This window comes from Medicago truncatula, chromosome 8 (assembly GCF_003473485.1).
Source record: "Medicago truncatula cultivar Jemalong A17 chromosome 8, MtrunA17r5.0-ANR, whole genome shotgun sequence".
In the NCBI taxonomy this organism is placed as follows: Eukaryota; Viridiplantae; Streptophyta; class Magnoliopsida; order Fabales; family Fabaceae; genus Medicago; species Medicago truncatula.
This window is the reverse complement of record NC_053049.1, coordinates 33463295-33483092: the sequence shown is the minus strand read 5'-3', so window position 1 is coordinate 33483092 and position 19798 is coordinate 33463295. Positions and strand designations below refer to the sequence as shown.

General features: G+C 31.7%; 1 protein-coding gene across 1 annotated transcript; it reads right to left on the bottom strand.

Moving 5' to 3' along the window:
• Window positions 1-8441: 8441 nt before the first annotated feature.
• LOC11443548 (amino acid transporter AVT3B) lies at window positions 8442-10589 on the bottom strand. Its single transcript, XM_003629066.4, has one exon. It carries the CDS (start codon window positions 10312-10314, stop codon window positions 9073-9075), a length of 1242 nt encoding a protein of 413 aa, XP_003629114.2. The 5' UTR covers window positions 10315-10589; the 3' UTR covers window positions 8442-9072.
• Between the last annotated feature and the right edge of the window lie 9209 nt (window positions 10590-19798).

The window sequence follows — 19798 nt, the reverse complement described above, 5'->3', positions numbered from 1 at the left end:
TATTTCAACAACAAAACATGGTCGTATATCCGACCCAAATATAATTTAATGATGACAACAAAGTTTGTGTTAATTGTTTAAAATTGAAGGTATGGATATGTAACAAAGTAATAATTTGGATTGTTTTCTGATATTAGGTAACTTGAGAGTTGTGGGTAAATACATGCAAGTATGTTGCATAATTGTATATCATGTATGAAATTGATAGAATACACATTTGAGTGCATGTTGTAGAATTTACATTTGGACGTATAATAAAATGTTGTAGAACTTGCATCTGGACGTTCAATAAAATATCTAATAAAGTTCTTGGATCAAATCATTGACTATTGCCCTTGTATAACATAATTGTCTGATCAATATTTTTCATCAACATTGCAAGTCATCATTTTTCAGCCTCAACTTGTGGTTTGGAATACCCGGGCCATTTATGTCATTTAAAAAATCATTAGGATAGACATCTTTTTCTAAACCTCAACTTGTGGTTTGGAATACTAGACACTTTATCCCATTCAAAAACTAATTATTATAAAGCATCCTTTTTTAAGCGTTTCATTATCACCATGCCAAGACAAAACAATAGCGGAATTACATTAGAATTTGGAGATTTAAGAAAATGATCATAGGTGGTCAAAAGTACAACATTGAAACATCCATAATGGTAGTAAACTAAAGAGTCTTACATATACACATCATTTATTTATACTCTTTTTTTGAAAATACCGAATAAGGAATCAATGACTCGAATGATAATAAACTAAAAAGAGTCCTTAAATTGGTCCCACTAACATGTATTTTAATGCCTATTCCCACGCATTAATACTTTTTTTGTATTTTAATGTATGCGTTTAGAAAATAAATTGTAAGAAATTGAAAAGAGTCAAAATAACATGAAATTGAGATGGTGGAACCGACCCTTAAAATATTTTTAATCCCATATAACATCACATAACACCGGCCCTTAAATTGTGATAGGGTATACATACATGGGCGGAGGGTATTGTCACGTTTGGGTGGCCTTGGCTACTCAATTCTCTTTAGTTTATTTACTTTTTTTTTTTTATAAGTTAGTGTATTTTTATATTTAGCTACACGATGCAACTTTAGTTACCCAAATAGTTTGTTTGTGAAAAGTAGTAGTAGATATATGAAAGACAAAATTAATTAAATTTATTTTGATTGTTTTGACACTTTTAATCTCTGCAGTAACTACACACATATTTTGATACATTGAAAAATGTAAAGAGAAAATTTGCAAAAATAGTTTTTTTATTTCTATATATTTGTTCCCCTCGTAAAATTTTGGTTAGATTTATCATTGACAGAATAACGAATAACATATGATAGCCATTTTTGCAAAGATTAAAAACAGAGTACAAAGTAAATATTAATAATCAAAAATAGAAAAATACATAAAAAAGAAATAGAGGCCGTCATACCTAATAATTAAAGATTCTAGAAAGCAATACAATTTAGAACGTAAAAAGGGTTCGAATTGACATGTATATCCTTAAAAAAAGACCATGGTTTTAAGAAAAATAATTTGAGAAATTTTGCCATGAAACCCTCAAAAACCACTATTGTTGACGGCAGATTGTAGGCCAAAAGAATCGCGCCTGAACCCTGCCAGAACTACGTTATTCTATTGAAGTGACGCTAATGACGACATTGCTCCCATGAACCTTCACTTACTTTGACATGTAGTTCATTTAGCAGTGCGAATATATTGGTACACTAACATAGTAACGTGTATGTCAGTCCAATATTTGAACTAACTCGTCGATTAAGTTCAAAATAATCACTTATTTTAATTAAGCACTTATGCATAGAATTAGGGTAGAAGTTACAACTAAGAGTTCGAGAAATCATCGATTAAATGATAAGACCGACTCTTGAATCATTCAATAGTTTGAGACATCGACGATTGAATGATACAATTGAACTCACAATATTTTTTGGACACGAATGGTGTTGTCGAGGGATACGTGATAATATCAAAGAAAAATTAGAATCCATGTATATGGTCATTAGGTTACATGTGACGCTTGATTAAAGAACTCTAATCCTAACTAGTTTCACGCCTTATTATTCGCAACTTTGTTACTAAAACAAACAACAAATTATCTTTTAACTTAAAATGATATTTGGTGTCGAACGGTCTATGATATCGCACTAGTCCATAAAGAGACGATATAAATACTTACTATTGTTTGATACAAAAATACTACATCAAAACATTAAATTGATTTGTATAGTGTGCTCCTTGCTTATGCATGAGGTGTAGCATTTGTTAGGGAGTAGCCCCCTTTTGTTTTTGTTTTTTTTTTTCTCTATTGTAACAAAAAAAACATTCCAAATCAAAGAGATTGCCAAAATCAAAGTCAATTAGAATAGATGAGGCTGAAATGGAGGAACATGTTTAATACTTTATTGTTAATATACATTTTAAAATTTTGAAAATGTATATTCATAAGTAGATAAGAATGAATGTCACATGTACAACAACTGAAATAGAAACTTGTTATTAATATTTAATTATGCATTGATTAAATTTCATTTTCATTTTATGGTACCATTAATGCATCATACCAGAATAAAAGCATGTAGAAGTCAAAATGCTAAATGTGCGATTACATGACTAAATTGTATATTTTGTTTTAAAACAACATTAATTGATAAATGCACCACAATCATTCATAATTATTAGTAAAACACAGTTATAATTAAATTAAATATAAATTAAATAATTGAAGATAATCATAAAAAAAAAAAAAAATCTTTTTTTTTGTTTTGTTTTGCTTTTAGCCTAGTGGGTTAACATCACGTAATTAACCGGGAAGAGAAATAAGTGTACGCACTCACACTAATGTTCCAAAAATGTTGTTAAATATTGGAAATTCAAATTAATTTCAATACCATTTGAGTGGATTAAATTTCATAATAAAAAATAAAATAACAAATAGTAATTCATTAATTAATCACTTGCACATTTTGATTTAGCAATATTTATGTCAAGGAAGTCATTTTAAATTATTTAATTTCCATGTGATAAATTAAAAAAACAATGCAAAATTCTCTAAGTTAAATTATTTTTTAGGTATACTTTAATTGACATTGACAAATAATTTTTTAAAATTGATTTCTTTTAACACTTAATCTTCTTTCCTAAAAAAATTAAAACTTTTAACAATTAATTTGTTTATTCCTCCTTCTCGATTGTTTCTTTTTATTGTTCTTAAATGTAATTCATAAAACAAAGTCATAAGTGAATTTAAATAGTGTCAAGTGTATTTTTATGTCTTAGTATAAAAAAAAAAGTGCATGTTCACCAAAATAAAGTATGAGAAGTTCTTGACTCTTTTTGATACAATCTTCAACTTATTGGATGAAAATGTGTCTAGTATAAAATGGTGGGACTCATTCAACAAAATTAGCATTTCTCTGTCCTGTAATATGTGTCACTATATTGAAATTAGATAGATATAAATGTTTGATGAAAATATTTTTGAAGCATAAATCTTAACATGTGTCGAACTAAAAATTCAGATTATACTCATGCCTAGTGATCCAGTATGAACCATTATTTGAAGAAATCACATAGTTAGATATTGAGTACACATTACTCTCTTTAGTGTTTCTCTCCAAAAAAATAAAAAATACTCTCTTTTGTGTCTTTATCAAAACTTATATATGAAAGTACAACGCACAATAATGTGAAATTTGTTGCCCTGGAAAATGTGACAAACACTTAAAGGGTTCAATCCAAAAATCAATACATGTTGTCCTATAATATATATCACTAACATTCACCTAAAAATTAATACATATATGGTTCAATCCATGGTGATTATATCCAAAGAAAAAGGGTGGTTGTCGGAAAGCACAACTCGGACAAATCACACAAATAATGAAAACAAAAACATCATGTAAAAAAAATATCAACAATATGTGTACAAAAAATATGAAACAACAACATCCCTTGTTAGTTTGGTTAATTTCATAGATGAATTCGATTTGAGGAGGTATTTTTAGTTGATTTAGAAAAAAAGATAAAAAAAAATATGCAGAAAAAAATAAAAGATTAAAGGGTCTGTGAAACGACATTAAAATTGTGCACAAAACTATCAACGATACATGCTTTATATAGCCGAAAATTTTGTATGTTTAAAATGCATTTGGGGTTGAAAATTATGGTCTTGAAGGGGAACGAGCAATTTCACATTGAGTAATTTGAAATTGTCAACTCTTGCATGTTTTTAGGCTCGAATTCAAAACACTTTCCTTCATTATTCATGGGCATCCAGGGAAAAACAACATTTTGTTGTATTCTGGCAGCGGGTTTGGAGAAAAAGTCCAATTTTTAAGTCCAAACGCACGGGGAAATCAGCCTATAAATAAAACTTTTATTGTTCACAATTATTCTTCTCATTCAAAATTATTCATTCAGAACGAAGCGGTTCAAGAGGAAGGCAAACGCTAGGAGCATCAAATGAGGAGTCTCTTCTAAACCTTAGTCTCTAGAGTATGTTTTATTTTATTGCAATTTTATCTTTAGTTACAATGAGTAACTAAACCCTAATTAGGTAGGATTCTATATGACCATTTATTTGTTTGTTGTATCTTTTTAATTCAGGTCTTCTATTCAGTTATTTTATGAGATCTATTTAGTTTTCATATGCAAAGGTTTTAATGCTTGTGTTGTCCCTAGAGAGTGTGACATAACTAGGAATCCACCCTAACTTAGAAACATGAGGCTTTAGAAGATACGTCTAGTCATACGTTTTTTAACGTTGCATATTGAATTGTATTCTTTTTTCTTCGTAAGGTAAACGAGATAGGGTTGTTTGTACATAGAACTATTAATGTAAGAAAAGGTATGTGATGAACTTCTAAGAATGAAGTTTGAGCCTTTAGATGACAATTTAGAAATTTCAATTCTTTTATGTTTCAATTACGTCTGAGAGGGTAAGGCCCCACTCTAATACTTTGTACGTAGACATATTGACCATTGTAGGATTGACAACCTTCCACTCCTTAGAGCGCGTATAACCTTCTAGCGATCAACAGGTGGAGGGACATAATGTCCTACGAACTCATCACTTAAATAGAACTCATGTCTACACACACACATACGCGCACACACCCCCCCACCACCCCCCCCCCCCCCCCCCCACACACACACACACACACACACACCAAATTACTCGCATGCATTTATTTATTTGTTTTTATTTTCTGTTTTAATAAGTAACGTTAGTTGTCGAGTTGAAACAACATCTTTGTTGAGACAATCTTACTTATCACTTTATTACTTGAAAACAGTTTGATGTTGTTGCCAAATTTAGTCATCATGGTGCCAATATATATTTTTGAAATATTTAATTGATACTCTTTATGTATTTTTATGTGTGCACGCATTCAAATAATTTATATTTGGAGTTGTGATCAAACAAGTGTTGTTCATAATTGATTTTGAATGAATTCATTCAGCTTAAAGTTTAAAAGTGAGCAGAATGTAAAAATAGTTTGTGTTTGGGTAAATAATGTAAAATTAAGTTGAACAATAAATTTGAGTTTTAAATCAATTCTAGAGTCGCACTTCATAGTCGGCCCTAGTTTTCTAGTGAGAGAAACTCCAACTTCTCTCTAAACTTTCTTTCTCCTTCGTTCATCGAGGAGGGGTGGTTTTAGGTCATTTTTTGACCTAGAATCACCCCTCTACATCTTTTTCCCCCTTTTCTTTCAATCTAAATAAGTGGTTTTCACATCTATCTAGTTTTTTTTTTGTGATTTCGTCGTCTAAGTGCGGCGTTTGATTTCGCATCTTGTCGCGGTGTTTGTTCAGTTCCTATTGAAATATCTACATCAGTCAATTAAAAATTCAATCAATGATTTGGACGTCAACGTTGCAGATTCGGAAGCATGTGTATTTCAGTGACTTAAGTTTTATCATATTATTTGTAGGCATTTTGCCGTTGTATGCTATTAACTTGGGTGTTGTGAGTTTGTTCGCAGATTCACCCTTTACGTTTTTAGCAATGTTTGTATCTGATGTACTTTATCGATATGAATGAATGACTATCGTTTTGTTTTTGTCAAAAAAAAAATCAATTCTATAGTCAAAAGTAAAAATCACAACTTCAAATATAATAAATTCTAGAGACAAAAAGATTATACTGAAAAGCAACTAAACATCTCAAAATCAATTTTACCTTTAGAACCAATGTTCGATCCTCCGTGTTCGAATTATATTAACCATCAACACAAATTTTATATCAAAATTTGATGGTTAATATAATTGAAACATGAGAAGCGACCATTGATTCTTTTCTCCTTAAAAAAAAAACACAATTCTTTTCAAAAAGGGAAGGAAATGATTTTCTAGATTGTTTTGGTCCAAATAACTTATCCCACAAATAACTACTCTTTTAGTCATTAATTTTCATTTTTACATAAACAGGATATTTATTTATGTTAAAATTTTAAACTTTTATACTTATTGCGTCTCTCAGCCTTCACGAGACCATCTTTTAGCAAATTCTTTAAGATATTTTAATTTGACAAATTAGTTCTTCAAGATAAAAAATAATGCAATACTATATTTATATTATTTCTACTTTTAATATTATTACATTTAGTAAAAAGAGTAGCTATAAAAAACATATTACTAAATTATTTTTTTATAAACTCCATAAACATTAAATTAGTAAAAATATATAACCAAAACTGGCATTGTACAATAGTCATCAAAATAACCACAATAGACGGGGTAAAGATTCTCTCCATTTTATAAAAAAAAATTGAAGTTGTAATTTGAAAAGAGATAGACATAAAAAATAAGTGGTATGTCCTATCATTAAGTAGGTACTATCGTTATTAATTATTTTTTTTATTTTTTTATGTATCTTTTTCTCTCTAAATGAAACGAATGAAAAATGTTATAAATGGAGAGGATCTTATCCCCAATAGACATGACGTGACCACAAACTATAACTATGATTAACTTCTCCTTGTTGATGTTCCGCCTCCTCTATATTATATGTGGTAAATAATAGTAGAAGTTATGATTTCTATGACTCAAAAAATTATAATTTTCTAAAAAATAATGAATGACATAATTAGTTTTGTGAGTTTAGCTTATGCAGTAAGATATTGAATTATACATGTAGGAGTTGGGTTTGAACGGTTGAGGGTTAATTTGAAGATGTGAATTTCTATCCATTAAACTATTTGGAGGAAAAAAAAAAGACAAAATTATAAATAAAATAGCCTTATTGAATGATACATTTGAAAGAAAGAAAAAAACGACAAAATTTGATATCTCATTTATTTGTAGGTATATACTATAATCTTAAAATTGTATGAAACTCAACTTAGTTATTAAAATTAATAAATTTCACATCAATGTCTAATTTTTTTAAAAATAATTGCATTAATCGCTATCTAATAAGATTAATTGGGTAATTAATTAAATCGAGAATACGACTTTCAATTTTTTTTTTTTTGACAGGGTATAATTTCCAATTTTAACATATTTTTTAAATATTGATAATTTTATAGACTAAATTATTATTAATAATATACTACAATTTTAAGGAGTACTTTTATTTTCTTTCACAAGAAGAGTAATTTGATAATCCACTCCATTATTTTGCATGTTAAATGGGCATTTTGGGAAATGATTTGTGTTAAATTAGGTGAGGAGATGTAGTCAGGATTTTGAAAAAAAAGGTAGGGAGTTGCTACCCTTTCCTGTGTCACCCCACCTGCTTCCTATCTTTATTATACTTTTTGCTTGCTTTTCCTTCTTCCTTCTCACTCTCTCTTCTCACTTTTACCACGTTGGGCCAAGGTTATATGGTTCTTATCGAAATAATAATAACTTGTTTTTTGAAGTGGACATTTTAGATTAAAAAGATCTCAAATTGTCATTATTAGAATATAATGACATGCCTCTTCCCTCAACTTTCATGTCTAAAAGATCCATGACAAAAGTGAGTTGCGGTAATTGTCTTAACTTGTCAAACAACTTGTAGAAATGAATGAAGGATTATAAGATTAATGAAACAAATATTTAGAAATATTATGTTCTCTTAAAAAAAATTATGTTGAAAGGTGGTGAGTTTGTCTTTTTAGAAGTTTAAAAATTGTCGTTTCTTATACAAAGCTTTTTTACTTCTTTAAGAAAGTGTTTAAATGCATTTGTTAACATGATCCTAATCATAATCAATTGTAAGAGTTTTTTCTTTTTTTTCTTAGTGTTTTAAGTGCAATTGTAAGAGTTTGAGTCTTGATGGACTGAGAAGTTTCTTTTTCATTTTAGTGTTTCTCCGACTTTGAAATTGCTACATTTAGAACTCTAAAAATTCTCCCACCATCATGCATTGTTTTTTCTGTTATTGATATCTATATTGTTGACAAAGGTGAGAATTCCAAAGAAGCTTGAAAAAAGGGACCAAAAAATAGTTTATTTTGTTGTTTGGTTATATTATAGAGTCAGCAAAATGTGTCACTATCACATGGTGCAATAAGAAAAGGTAGTAACTAAAGCAATAATAAAGTTCAAACAGATCAACCATCTTTTTCTTTTAACATTTTCTCATCACAAATACTAAAAATATTTTGCACCTGTTACAAAAACAACATAATGCAACAAAAGAAACTATAGGTTGGTTTGTTGTTGTGGACCATCTTAGATTCTAACACCGACACTTCAGATTGATGACATGTCTGATGTACATGTTACAATCAAATTTCTTAAATTTGTATTTCAGCAACATGTCTGGTGAAATCTAATCAATAACCCAAGTAATAAATCCTTCTCGGCAAGAGCTTCGGGCAAGATCTACCTCAAAGGATGATCAAGTTATTATGGTAACATAACAATCAACCCAAATAAATACCTCAACTAATAGCTCCATCAAAAAATCCTCAACCTTATAACCAGACCATGGTTTTAAATTACGGTTTCGATAAACATTGCAGTTGTGATGTCATTGTAGAGACCTCAATATCCTTTATATTGCGGCCGCAAACAATTTAAAACCATGATTAAGAGATTTTATTGTTTAATCAAGCCTGAGGGTAAAAAATATCCATTAGGCAAGACCAAGTTCCCAACACTGCAATAACAATCCCAAACACCATAATTGCTCCATCAAAAACCAAACATTTCCAACCCAATTCATCTCTAAAAACCAAGAAGTGAAACAAAGCAGGAAACACAAAGCTAAGAATAACACAAACACTGCTCCCAACTAGTGACAAAAAATCAGCAAAGTTAGGTACCAAAAATGCGACTAAACTTACCACCAAAACCAACAACCACCTAAGCCACAAACAATACTTAGATTTACAAAATCTTCTCTCAACAATTTCATAAACAGGATTCATCATCAAAGGAAAGGTGAAAAAGAGATTGACACAAAGACCTAATTGTACCAAAGCAGTAATCATTCCTTGCCCTAGATTTGTAGTAATAATCCCTTGAGTTGCTTCACCAAAAGCAAAGTAACCTAAAGTAGCAAAACCTCCATACAATAGAAAAATTAGGAACATTCCCAAACCCAAAACTCCACCAAATTTATCTTTATCTTTTGCTTCTGATTCCAAAGGCAAAACCATTCCTATTCCTTCAAAAGAATAAACAGCCACACCTAAACCATATAGAAAAACAGATAAACCACCAAAAGTCTTCAAAGGTGGCCTATTTTCCAAAAAGACAAAAACATCCTCAACCATTACAACTCCCATAGCTCCAAGATCAACAACATCAGCAAATATACTCAAAGGAGCCAAATGTGTCAAACTTGGAATTGCATTCAAACCCAATTGAAAAGGGAAACAAGCCCAAATAAAAAAAACCTTTGGTGAAAAACCCAATAAAGATGATGAGTTTGTATTGTGACTAAGATGTATCAAAGTAGTGGAAATAAAAATAAGGTAGCTAACACAAAAACCACATTGCATAAGAAAAACCATGATATCAACGCACAATCTTCCAAAATGGCCACTTGTTGCATAGCCTAAATCACCAAAAGAATTTATTTTGGGGAACCCTACGACGGATTCAAGCCTACGACGAGTGTATATAAGGAGCATCATGCAGTGGTAAATGAGAAATGAAACAGAGAAAAGCATAAGCAACCCCATGATCCAACCTGTTTTCGTGAAAGTATAAGGGAGACCAAGAACACCTGCACCTACAATTGCAATGAAGAGGTTTGCAAAGGTTTTGGATTTTGAGGACAGAGGGGGTTGGTCAGAAAGAAGAGGGGTGTGTAGTTGTGATGAGGTTGTTTCTACATACCCCATTTTTGTGTTGTGTGCTTCTTCTGCAGATGTAGATTGATTGTTGATTGCAGAAGAAGCAACAACAAAATTCAGATGGAGCCAAATTGAGGTAAATATTTGTATGTTATGTTTTGTTTGTGGCAATTATAAGAGGATGTGGTGTGACCTAAGTTAAGGTTTTGAAAATGCTAATATAGTAAGTAAATAATAAAGGGTTATTATATTCCCCTCAAAAACAACAAAGGGCTATTATAAGCAATAAGATTAATCATTGTCTTAAAATTAGAAATGAGTAATTTTTCATTATAGAATAGATTAAAAAATACTCTATAGAGTAGTGGTAAAATAAGATTAAACTGTTTACATATGAAGTTGAAAGTACTTACTGCCATTAAAAAAAGCATGCCTCCTGTATATAAGAATAGGAATAAAATATAATAGGAATAATTGTATATAACAATAAGATAAACTTTTGAAGCCAACAACATGCATTTAACTTCCATGAAATTAAAAATACATAAAATATGAACTAATAAAATATTGACAAACATAAAGATACAACCATAGTTTTAAAATTCGGTTCGGTCATCGACTCGGCGGGGGTACTGAGTCAATGGGTCAATGGTCGAACCAGTGAGTCATTGGTCGAACCGCATGATTGAATCGGAACCACTCGGATGACTCGGTTAGATAACTCAGTCCTTAGATTAAATTTATATAGTTATTTAACCGGATTAACTCGTGTTGAATCGGTGACTCGGTCACTTTAGAAACTAAAATAATTAATGAGTGTTGTAATTTAAAAAAGGTTTACATTTAAGGACAAAAATAAAATCAAATGGGTGTTTAAATATATGGACGAAGAGAGTAATACATATTCAAATAAATATAGTAAAATAAAACTATTCTTTCAAAAAAAAATATTGTAAAAAAAATATTTATTAAAATATTTGAGATGTCGGACAATAATATTTAAATGATAAGAGTGAGCTTGATTCCTTAAAATAAAAAAGAGTGCTTGGTTTCCTTTAAAAAAATAGAAACATTTACTTGTATAATATATTATGAAGATAGAATAAAAAATAAAAAGAGAATACATGTTTTTTTTTTTTTTTAAGAAAGACAAAATACAAGTTATTCAAAAAAAAAATGACGAAAATACAAATTATGCAAAAAAAAAAAAAAAAGACAATACAGGTTCAAATGTGAATGGAAAATCAATATGGTATTTTAAATTAATATATAATCAATATGAATCAATATTTTATCACAACAAACAAAAGTGGTGCAGTGGTTCTTAGTGAATGCATGCGCGCCTGTTCGATTCCCAATTGCATAGCAATGTTGATTTGTAAAAATGATCCCTTATTTGAAGGGTCAAGATCCTCTCCATTTATAACCTTTTCCATTTGGCAAGTCAGAGCATAACAGACAAGTTGGAACGTAAAGGTGGCCCAAGTTAAATTAGTTACCGAGTCAATTTGGATCACATATGGCATATCTTTGGCCCAAGATTATTATACCGGTCCACGACCTAATAATAATTTATATAAAAATTCCTTCAAAAGAATAATAATTTATTTAAATAATTATTAACCTAATTATGAAATATAAAAATATATATAGTTCTAAAATTTAATTAAATATTTTTTTTAAGCTCAACCATTTATTGATTACATCATTTTCCTTAGTAGCTAGTACTAGTTTCCATATTTTTATTTTCCTTTTTTTTTTTTGGTACAAAAAAAAAGGAAAATAATTTTATTTTTTTTGTAAGCAATTGGAATTAGAAAGAAAAAAAAAACATGGGTTGCAGCTTGACTGAGTTTGCAGTAGCTTTAGGGATTTGTTTCATCCCCAGTAAAAGACGATGAGGGAAAAAAAGAAAATAATTCACCATGTTCCTCTCTATTAAAATTTTAGAAGATCACAAACCATTGAATTAGTTAGATTGAATGGTTAAAATTTAGTATAAATTTTTTGATCTACACACGGATTCTAACTCTAAACAGATATTATTTTCAAATTACCAACAATAACAATCAACTTTTTTCTCTCATTAATGACAATGATTAAATTGATCTTTTGTGATTCCAATTTTAATCAAACCATTTACTTTTAAATATTTGATTTATTGCTTTTGTTGGTTGTTTTGTCAATCTAAAATACCTTTCATGTCCTGCAATGGGTCAACCCTAATAAACTACTTATGTTTTTTATACATGTGCAAGCTAATTAAGACTAGACTTGTTCGTCTTTTTAACAAGTATTTTAAAGACAATTGTTGAGAAATTAATAAGTAGAAAATTTGCATTGATATCAACAATTTTTAAACATTAAAAAAAGTTGAATATACATTTCCTGACACTTTCCAAAGACAATATTTCTATTTTAACTTTCTTAACTATTTTCCTAAGGACACTCTTTAACCTTTATCTTCTAAGAATCATCTCAACTTTTTCTCTAATAATTACATTTAAAACTACCACTTATTTCACACAAATAATAAATAATAAGTTCATAGAGCTTCGTCCTTTTCTTCTCCTTCTTCCTCTACTTTGGTGGGAATTTTCACTTTCTCTTTACCTAGAGATAAGTTTTGAGAACAAGTTAGCAGGCGGTAGACTAAAATCAAAGAAGTATGAATTTGAAAATTTTCTTTTTTGTTGACAAATGGTTGCACCACCTTAGCAGGAGGGATGGCAAAAAAATCCGCACCCATGGATATCTGTGGATAAAATCCGCCACGGACATGGAGCGGATATCTTAATGGATATCCATGGATAAAATAAACGGATATTTTAACTATCCGCTAATTAATGGACACGAACACGGATTTAACGGTATCTGCACCCACAAATATCCATATCAGCTATTAAACCGAGTGAATTATATAAATAACTTTAATACCATTCAAATTCCTAAGCAAAAAATATCGGTACTCTGAGTTGTTATTATTTATTACATGACTGTTCAATTATGTATTATGTTCCTTTAAAAGAAAGTGAAAGTGGCCGGAATTGTTGAAGCAAGAAACTTTGTTTTTGTTGAATATGATAATCTTTATTTATGCTTTTATCAAATCAAATAACTTTATTTTTAGTAAACGGAAGGAACTTTACTTATATTTTTGTTGAGTCAATGATTATTTTTTTGTTATCGTAATGTGTGAATATTATGTTTTGCTAAAAAGAATAGAAAATGCATGTAATGAACTTTTGTTTTTAAATTTCAGCTAAAAAAATTAGCAATTTTTTTTAATAAATGTTATCCATAGAGATCTTTATAAATCCGCAGATACCTCAAAATCCGTGGATTATCCGCTAAACGGATATCCGCGCGAATATGGATAGGGCACGGATTTCATATTTGTCCAACGGAGCGGACACGGATATCACACTATCTGCATCCATGGATATACATTTACATCCCTACTTGGCAGGTTTGATTTTATGGGCATAGAAGATCTGACCGGCTTTTTCTGTAGTAGAATGCTTCAATGATGTGATGCTTCCAAGTTCAATAATCAACTTATCTTTAACAAAAGCCACCAGTTGGTGCAGACAGTCGTTAGTGCATGTTGTTTTCCAAATAATGCCATCTTGAGAACCTGTGTTATCTCTCAGTCAAGGCGAGCTAATCGCCCCACGTTCTGGCTGTCTAAGGCACTCTGCGACAAAGACGAAACCATGGATTCATAGCCGTCAGTAATGTGTTGGAGGAGCCCAAATTGCATTGCTACACAATGAAGGTTGTATGATTAAACTGAGGTCTCGTTCCTAAATACCAGATTTAAGCCACAAAACAAATCTCTGGTCATCAAAACGCTAGAGGTTAGGTAGCCTAGGAATAGAGGTCAGCACCCGTCGTCTAAAGAGTCCAAATTGGGACAAAATTCTTGGACAATATTGGAGCCCATTCGATTGGGGTTAGACGAATATAGCCGCTAGGATACTTCAAAGGCGTTGGTCAAGTTAATTGGGTAGCCATCTAGAGATTCATATAAAACTTGATTGGTCTCAACTTTGAGTGGTCTGAAGTTCTTGTGAAGGAACTCAAGGAAGTAAATTTTGATCCATAACTGCAGGAACCAAATGAGACCACTCATAGTTTGAACAATATCTTTCTTGTGTAGCTGATCCAAAATAGTAAAGAGGGGACGTTAAAGAAAAGAAAGGAAGAGAGAACCCCACGACATTATGGTTCTCTTCGAATTTGTTAGCAGTTAAACATATAGCTGCAATTCTTGGACCATGTATATAGAATCGGTGCTTACAAAGAAGTTGTTAAACCAATAATGCATGAACGAGTTATGTTTTGAAATTTTGTGACCTACTTCCTGACTCGCATTGCAGGCTATAAGCCCCGCATCGCGAGAATGCGATGGAATTCATTATGATTGCTACTGTATATCTCAGATCATGGGCTTTGAGCCCTGCATCATGAGGTAGAGCGATTCGGTCAAAAGGATAAGCTCACTTCATACCTCGCATCGTGAGGTATATGCACGCATCACGAACCAATTTCGATAAAACTTTGGGAAATCGACGACTATAGATATTGAACCCCTAGATCGGTAGAAAAACACCTTTTGACGAGCACATGGAGGGAGAAACACGATTTCTAGAGGATTAGAGTGAATGGAGCCATTCAGAAGTCAAGTAATCATCAATCGTTGATCATTTTATCATGTTCTTTTATTCATGCTCGCTTCATACCTCACATCGTGAGGTATATGCACGCATCACGAACCAATTTCGATAAAACTTTGGGAAATCGACGACTATAGATATTGAACCCCTAGATCGGTAGAAAAACACCTTTTGACGAGCACATGGAGGGAGAAACACGATTTCTAGAGGATTAGAGTGAATGGAGCCATTCAGAAGTCAAGTAATCATCAATCGTTGATCATTTTATCATGTTCTTTTATTCATGTACAATTATATGTGTTTAGGAATCATGAGTAGCTAATTTCTCTCTAGGTTAGGTCATGAAAGAGGAACTTCCCTGTAACTATTAAATAATTCTATGAAAGAGGAACATGTAATACTTTCTATGTGTTCAATGAGTATTAACCCTAGCTTTGGTCCATAAATCGAATAATAAGTCACAATGATTACTAACCCTAACTTTGTAGGCTTGATCTAGTTTAATCATTCAATTATTGATTAGATTTAGACATAAAAATAATAATTGTTACTTACTTGGGTGTTCTTAAACCTTCAAATTGGTTAAGGCTCACCTAAGTCAGTAGGGAGTGTGACCAATTGAAGAGTGTTAGTGAGAAAGACATTGAACTAACTATTTTGATCAAATGTATTGAAAACAAGTAATAAGTAGCATTGTATTCATAGTTTGTTGTTACTCAATTAATTCAGGGAAGGAAATCTAAAATGACATAGTCGCTTTCTCTCTTTTTCGCTTAAGGAAATTAAAACCAATCATTTGCCATGTGCAAAAACGCCCATTACTATTAACCTAATCATAATTGCATAATTACATTCAAGTTAGGCAATCCCTATGGAAACAAACTCTTTCATAGAAATATTACTACTTGACGACACACTAATACATTTGCTAGTTTTTGTTCATCAGATGGACTTGTATAAAATCTAGAAGAAATAAATAGTAAGGTAAAGAGGTGTGAATTTTGACTGAGGCTATTTATAAAGAAGTTTAACATAATGAGTAGGAGAGAATATCTCTTAGTTAGCTGAGAAAAACAAGATTACCATTAGGGCAAGTGAATTGGCAAGGATTATTAACTTCAGACCAATCCCAAGCTGAATAAAAGGTTCATAACATATAGTTCAGTGTTTTTACGGTGCAATGATGACATTGTTCATGTGCAATCGGTTCAATGTATGCCATATCATCTCATCACTCAAGACAATCAATAATGTAACGTATGTAGTATTTGTTTACACATAAAAATAACTATCAAGTTAGCCAAAATCGGCATATATGGGATTAAAGATTAGTCGATGTCATACCCCAATTTTGGACCGTTTAAAATCTCTTGTCCGTATTTTAAAGTTGTTCACGTTCCCATTTTTTCGTTGTTTTTACCATTTAAAGTTCGTGTTTCTTGTCTTTAGTCATTCAAAAAAAGTTTTATTTTTACGTTAAATAAACGTTCGCATTTCACGACGATTAAATCCGTCTCACTTTCATTTTTATGTCGCATAGTCTTTTTTTTAAATCGTAACGATCACGTCAAAAAGAGAAGGACTAATCGCATTTTAAAAGGCGTTTTTTTTAAAATCATTTCAACCGAAATTCCGGCAGGGAGGATACTTTGAAGTACCTCATGTCGGATTCCGAAGGGACTTTTTATTTTTTTTTCTTTCTTTTTTTTTTTTTTAAGCTAGTTTTGTTTTTTATTATTTATTTTTATAAAAGTCACTCACGTGACTTCTTTTTCTTTCCTTCTCTTTTCTTTCCTTTTTATTTTTTTATTTTATTTTACTCATTTTGTTTTTTATTTATTTATTTATCCTTTTTTGTCAAATCTTTTTCTCCAAGTCTCAGCTGCAGGGGCATTTTGGTCTTTGTTTTGTACCAGAGCCAACCCTAGTTTGTCACTATAAAATACACTGTCAATCATTGGGAAATGGGTCAGGAAAAATCACTGTACAGACAGTCCCCCAATCAGTTCTGCAGTCACCAATCACCATCAGAAACACCTTTCATTTTCTCTTTTTTTCCTTTTTCAAATCAAATACACAAAATTCACAAAGTTCATCATGAACATCATATGAACATGAAGAACAGATAAATTCCAGAAGCTCAAATTCGAAGCTGTTCATCACTAACAGCAACAAATCCAAACCTCACATAACCTCAAACAACAATCACGAAATCAGTTCCAAGCAAACCGAATCAAAACCAAACAGAACCGGAGCAACAACACGAACCGGATCTGTGAAGAACAACACGAACCGGAGCTGTGAAGGACAAAACGAACCGGACCAGAGGGAGAGAGCGCCGAACCGGACCGGAAAAGAGGTAAAAATTTCGCATTTTTCATTTGTAGATCTAGGATTTTTGGTGCATGTTTTCGAAATTTTAAGCTTGGATTCGAGTAGAGGAAGGGAAGAGGAGTATTTTGATGTAAAAAAATTTCAAAAAAAAGCAAAAAAAAAAACTCCGGCGCGGCGGCGCTCCGGCCGACCACCGCGCCGGAGCAGCTCCGGCCGCCCCTCTTCATCTTCTCCGGTCGCGTGTTCTTGAGGGAGGAGAGAGCTTCTCTCTCTAAGTTTAACTTAGAGAGAGAAGTGTTTTGGTTTTTGTTGTGTTTTTTTGTTAAAATTGCTTTTATAGTGCTTTTTCTTTTTGCTGGATCACACGTGCGCGTATTCATAATCTTATGATGTTCCATCGCGTTGGTAGCCATCAGATCTGGATCGTTCCTTGATCTGACGGCTACCGTATGATCTGTTTTTAAATCAATTGTGTGTTTTTTCTGCGTGAGTGTGGTGTGGTTTCTGTTTGGACCGTCAGATCGTTGATCTGACGGTCACTGTGTCTTCATTTTAATCCCTTTGTTTCTATGTTGTTTTTGTGACCCTTGGATCGTTGGATCCAATGGCTGTGATGAATCCAGTGAATGAATCTGGACTATTGATTTGATCCAATGGTCCAGAATTAATCCTGCTGAGCCAATGTTTTATTATTTCTTATTTTTGTTTATCTTTATTTTTAAATACTGTTTTTTACACTTTTTGACATTTTTGTGTTTAGAAAAATTCTAAAAAAATACTTTTCTCACTATTTTAATTTTCTCTAATTTTAAAAGTCCATCCTATTTATTTTTATTTTTTTTCTTAATTTTCTTTGTTTATTTCTTATATGATGATCTTAATTATTATTTGTCTTAATTCTTGCTTATCATTTCTTATGTCTTATTCATCATGATATTTCTTGTGATTACTAACCATTTAATTTTTGTCTTGAATCATAGCATGCACATTTAATTTTCTCATCATTTTATCTTGTCATTGATTTAGTATGTATAAATAGGGAATTGATGTAATTTTATTTCTCGCATTTTATTTTGGCATAAAGGCCTTAGGGTTGTATTTCGGAATTGATGTAATAATGTAGGTAACACAAGCACCGACACATGCACCGACACTACCACATTTTATTTACCGCTTTCCGTTATTTTTTTTACGACGTTACGTTAGTTTCCACCGTTAGTTTAGAAAAAAACCTTTTTATCAAAAAAATCAAATATGTCAAATTCAAAAAAATCATTTTCTTAATAACTTTTTTCTTTTATTTTCTTAATCAAATTCTCAATCAATTTTAATTCAACTTCAATCATTTTCAAAATTTAAAATCAATCAACCTCACTTGTTTTCTTTATCTCATGCCTTGAGGCCTCTTTCTCTTCTTAAAACCCATTTTCGAAAAATCTTAAAATCAACCTAACCCACCAAATAAATTCTTGAGTGGAACTACGTCAGTTTTGATCCCTTTCCCAAAAAGGGTACGTAGGCAGAGGACTCGTCCTTCCAAATCAAATAAAAATAACCAAAAACATACTTCTTCTCCCTCCATTCTTTCACTTAGATTTTAGGTAATAATTTTTCAAGTAAGCCAAATGAATTTAGCACAAGATAATTTAGGTAAGCGGTTCCTTCGGAGTACCGAAGTCGTTTAGGGTGCTTAACACCTTCCCTATTCGAAACCAACCCCCGAATCCAAAGTCTCGAAAAGGGTTTTTACTCATTTTTTCCCTTCCCAAGAATAAAAATCGAGAGTTCAAAGATTGACGATTCAAATCAATTAATGGTTTGATATCCAAAAATCGCGAGCACAGAAATGGCGACTTCACTGGGGACACTTAGGTCCTATGCGGGTTAAACCCACCTTACTTTCTTTATTTTGTGCTTTATTATTTGTTTATATCTTGTAAATATTTGCTTACATGTTTACCTTATTACGTGAGGGGTGAGAAAATAAGCTCTACACCCGAGCTTGAGGGAAACTTAAGATAGGACGGCGGTATAATCATAGTTCCATGCCAAGAGTACTCTTCGGTATTGGCACATGTGATAACCCCACTCAACGGAGGGATCTTGGAAGTACATGTCGTCAACGTGAGTACTCATGTTTGGCATGCTATTTTCAAGTGACCTTTGAAGTTGAGGACCTTTAGTCACCTTTAACCCCTCTTGGCCTTTTAGGACGTAGTGCGGTGGCTAATCGAGAGTACTCTTGAATTAGTTGATACGCGATACTACACCCAAATGAGACTTTCCGACGAATATAATTGGAATGGGAGTACTCCTGTCACCCGATAAATATTCGGAAGTGGTTAAAGACTTTGGGAACTTGGTAGAACCCGTGATACAGGTACATTTGAAACCATAGTCCTTACCAAATGGCGTTGTTACCATTGACTCCAACGTTGTGGAACTTACCCTCACCATGTATTCTATCCACTTAGCATAACCATGCATACATGCATTCATTCATAAACAACCTTTTTCAT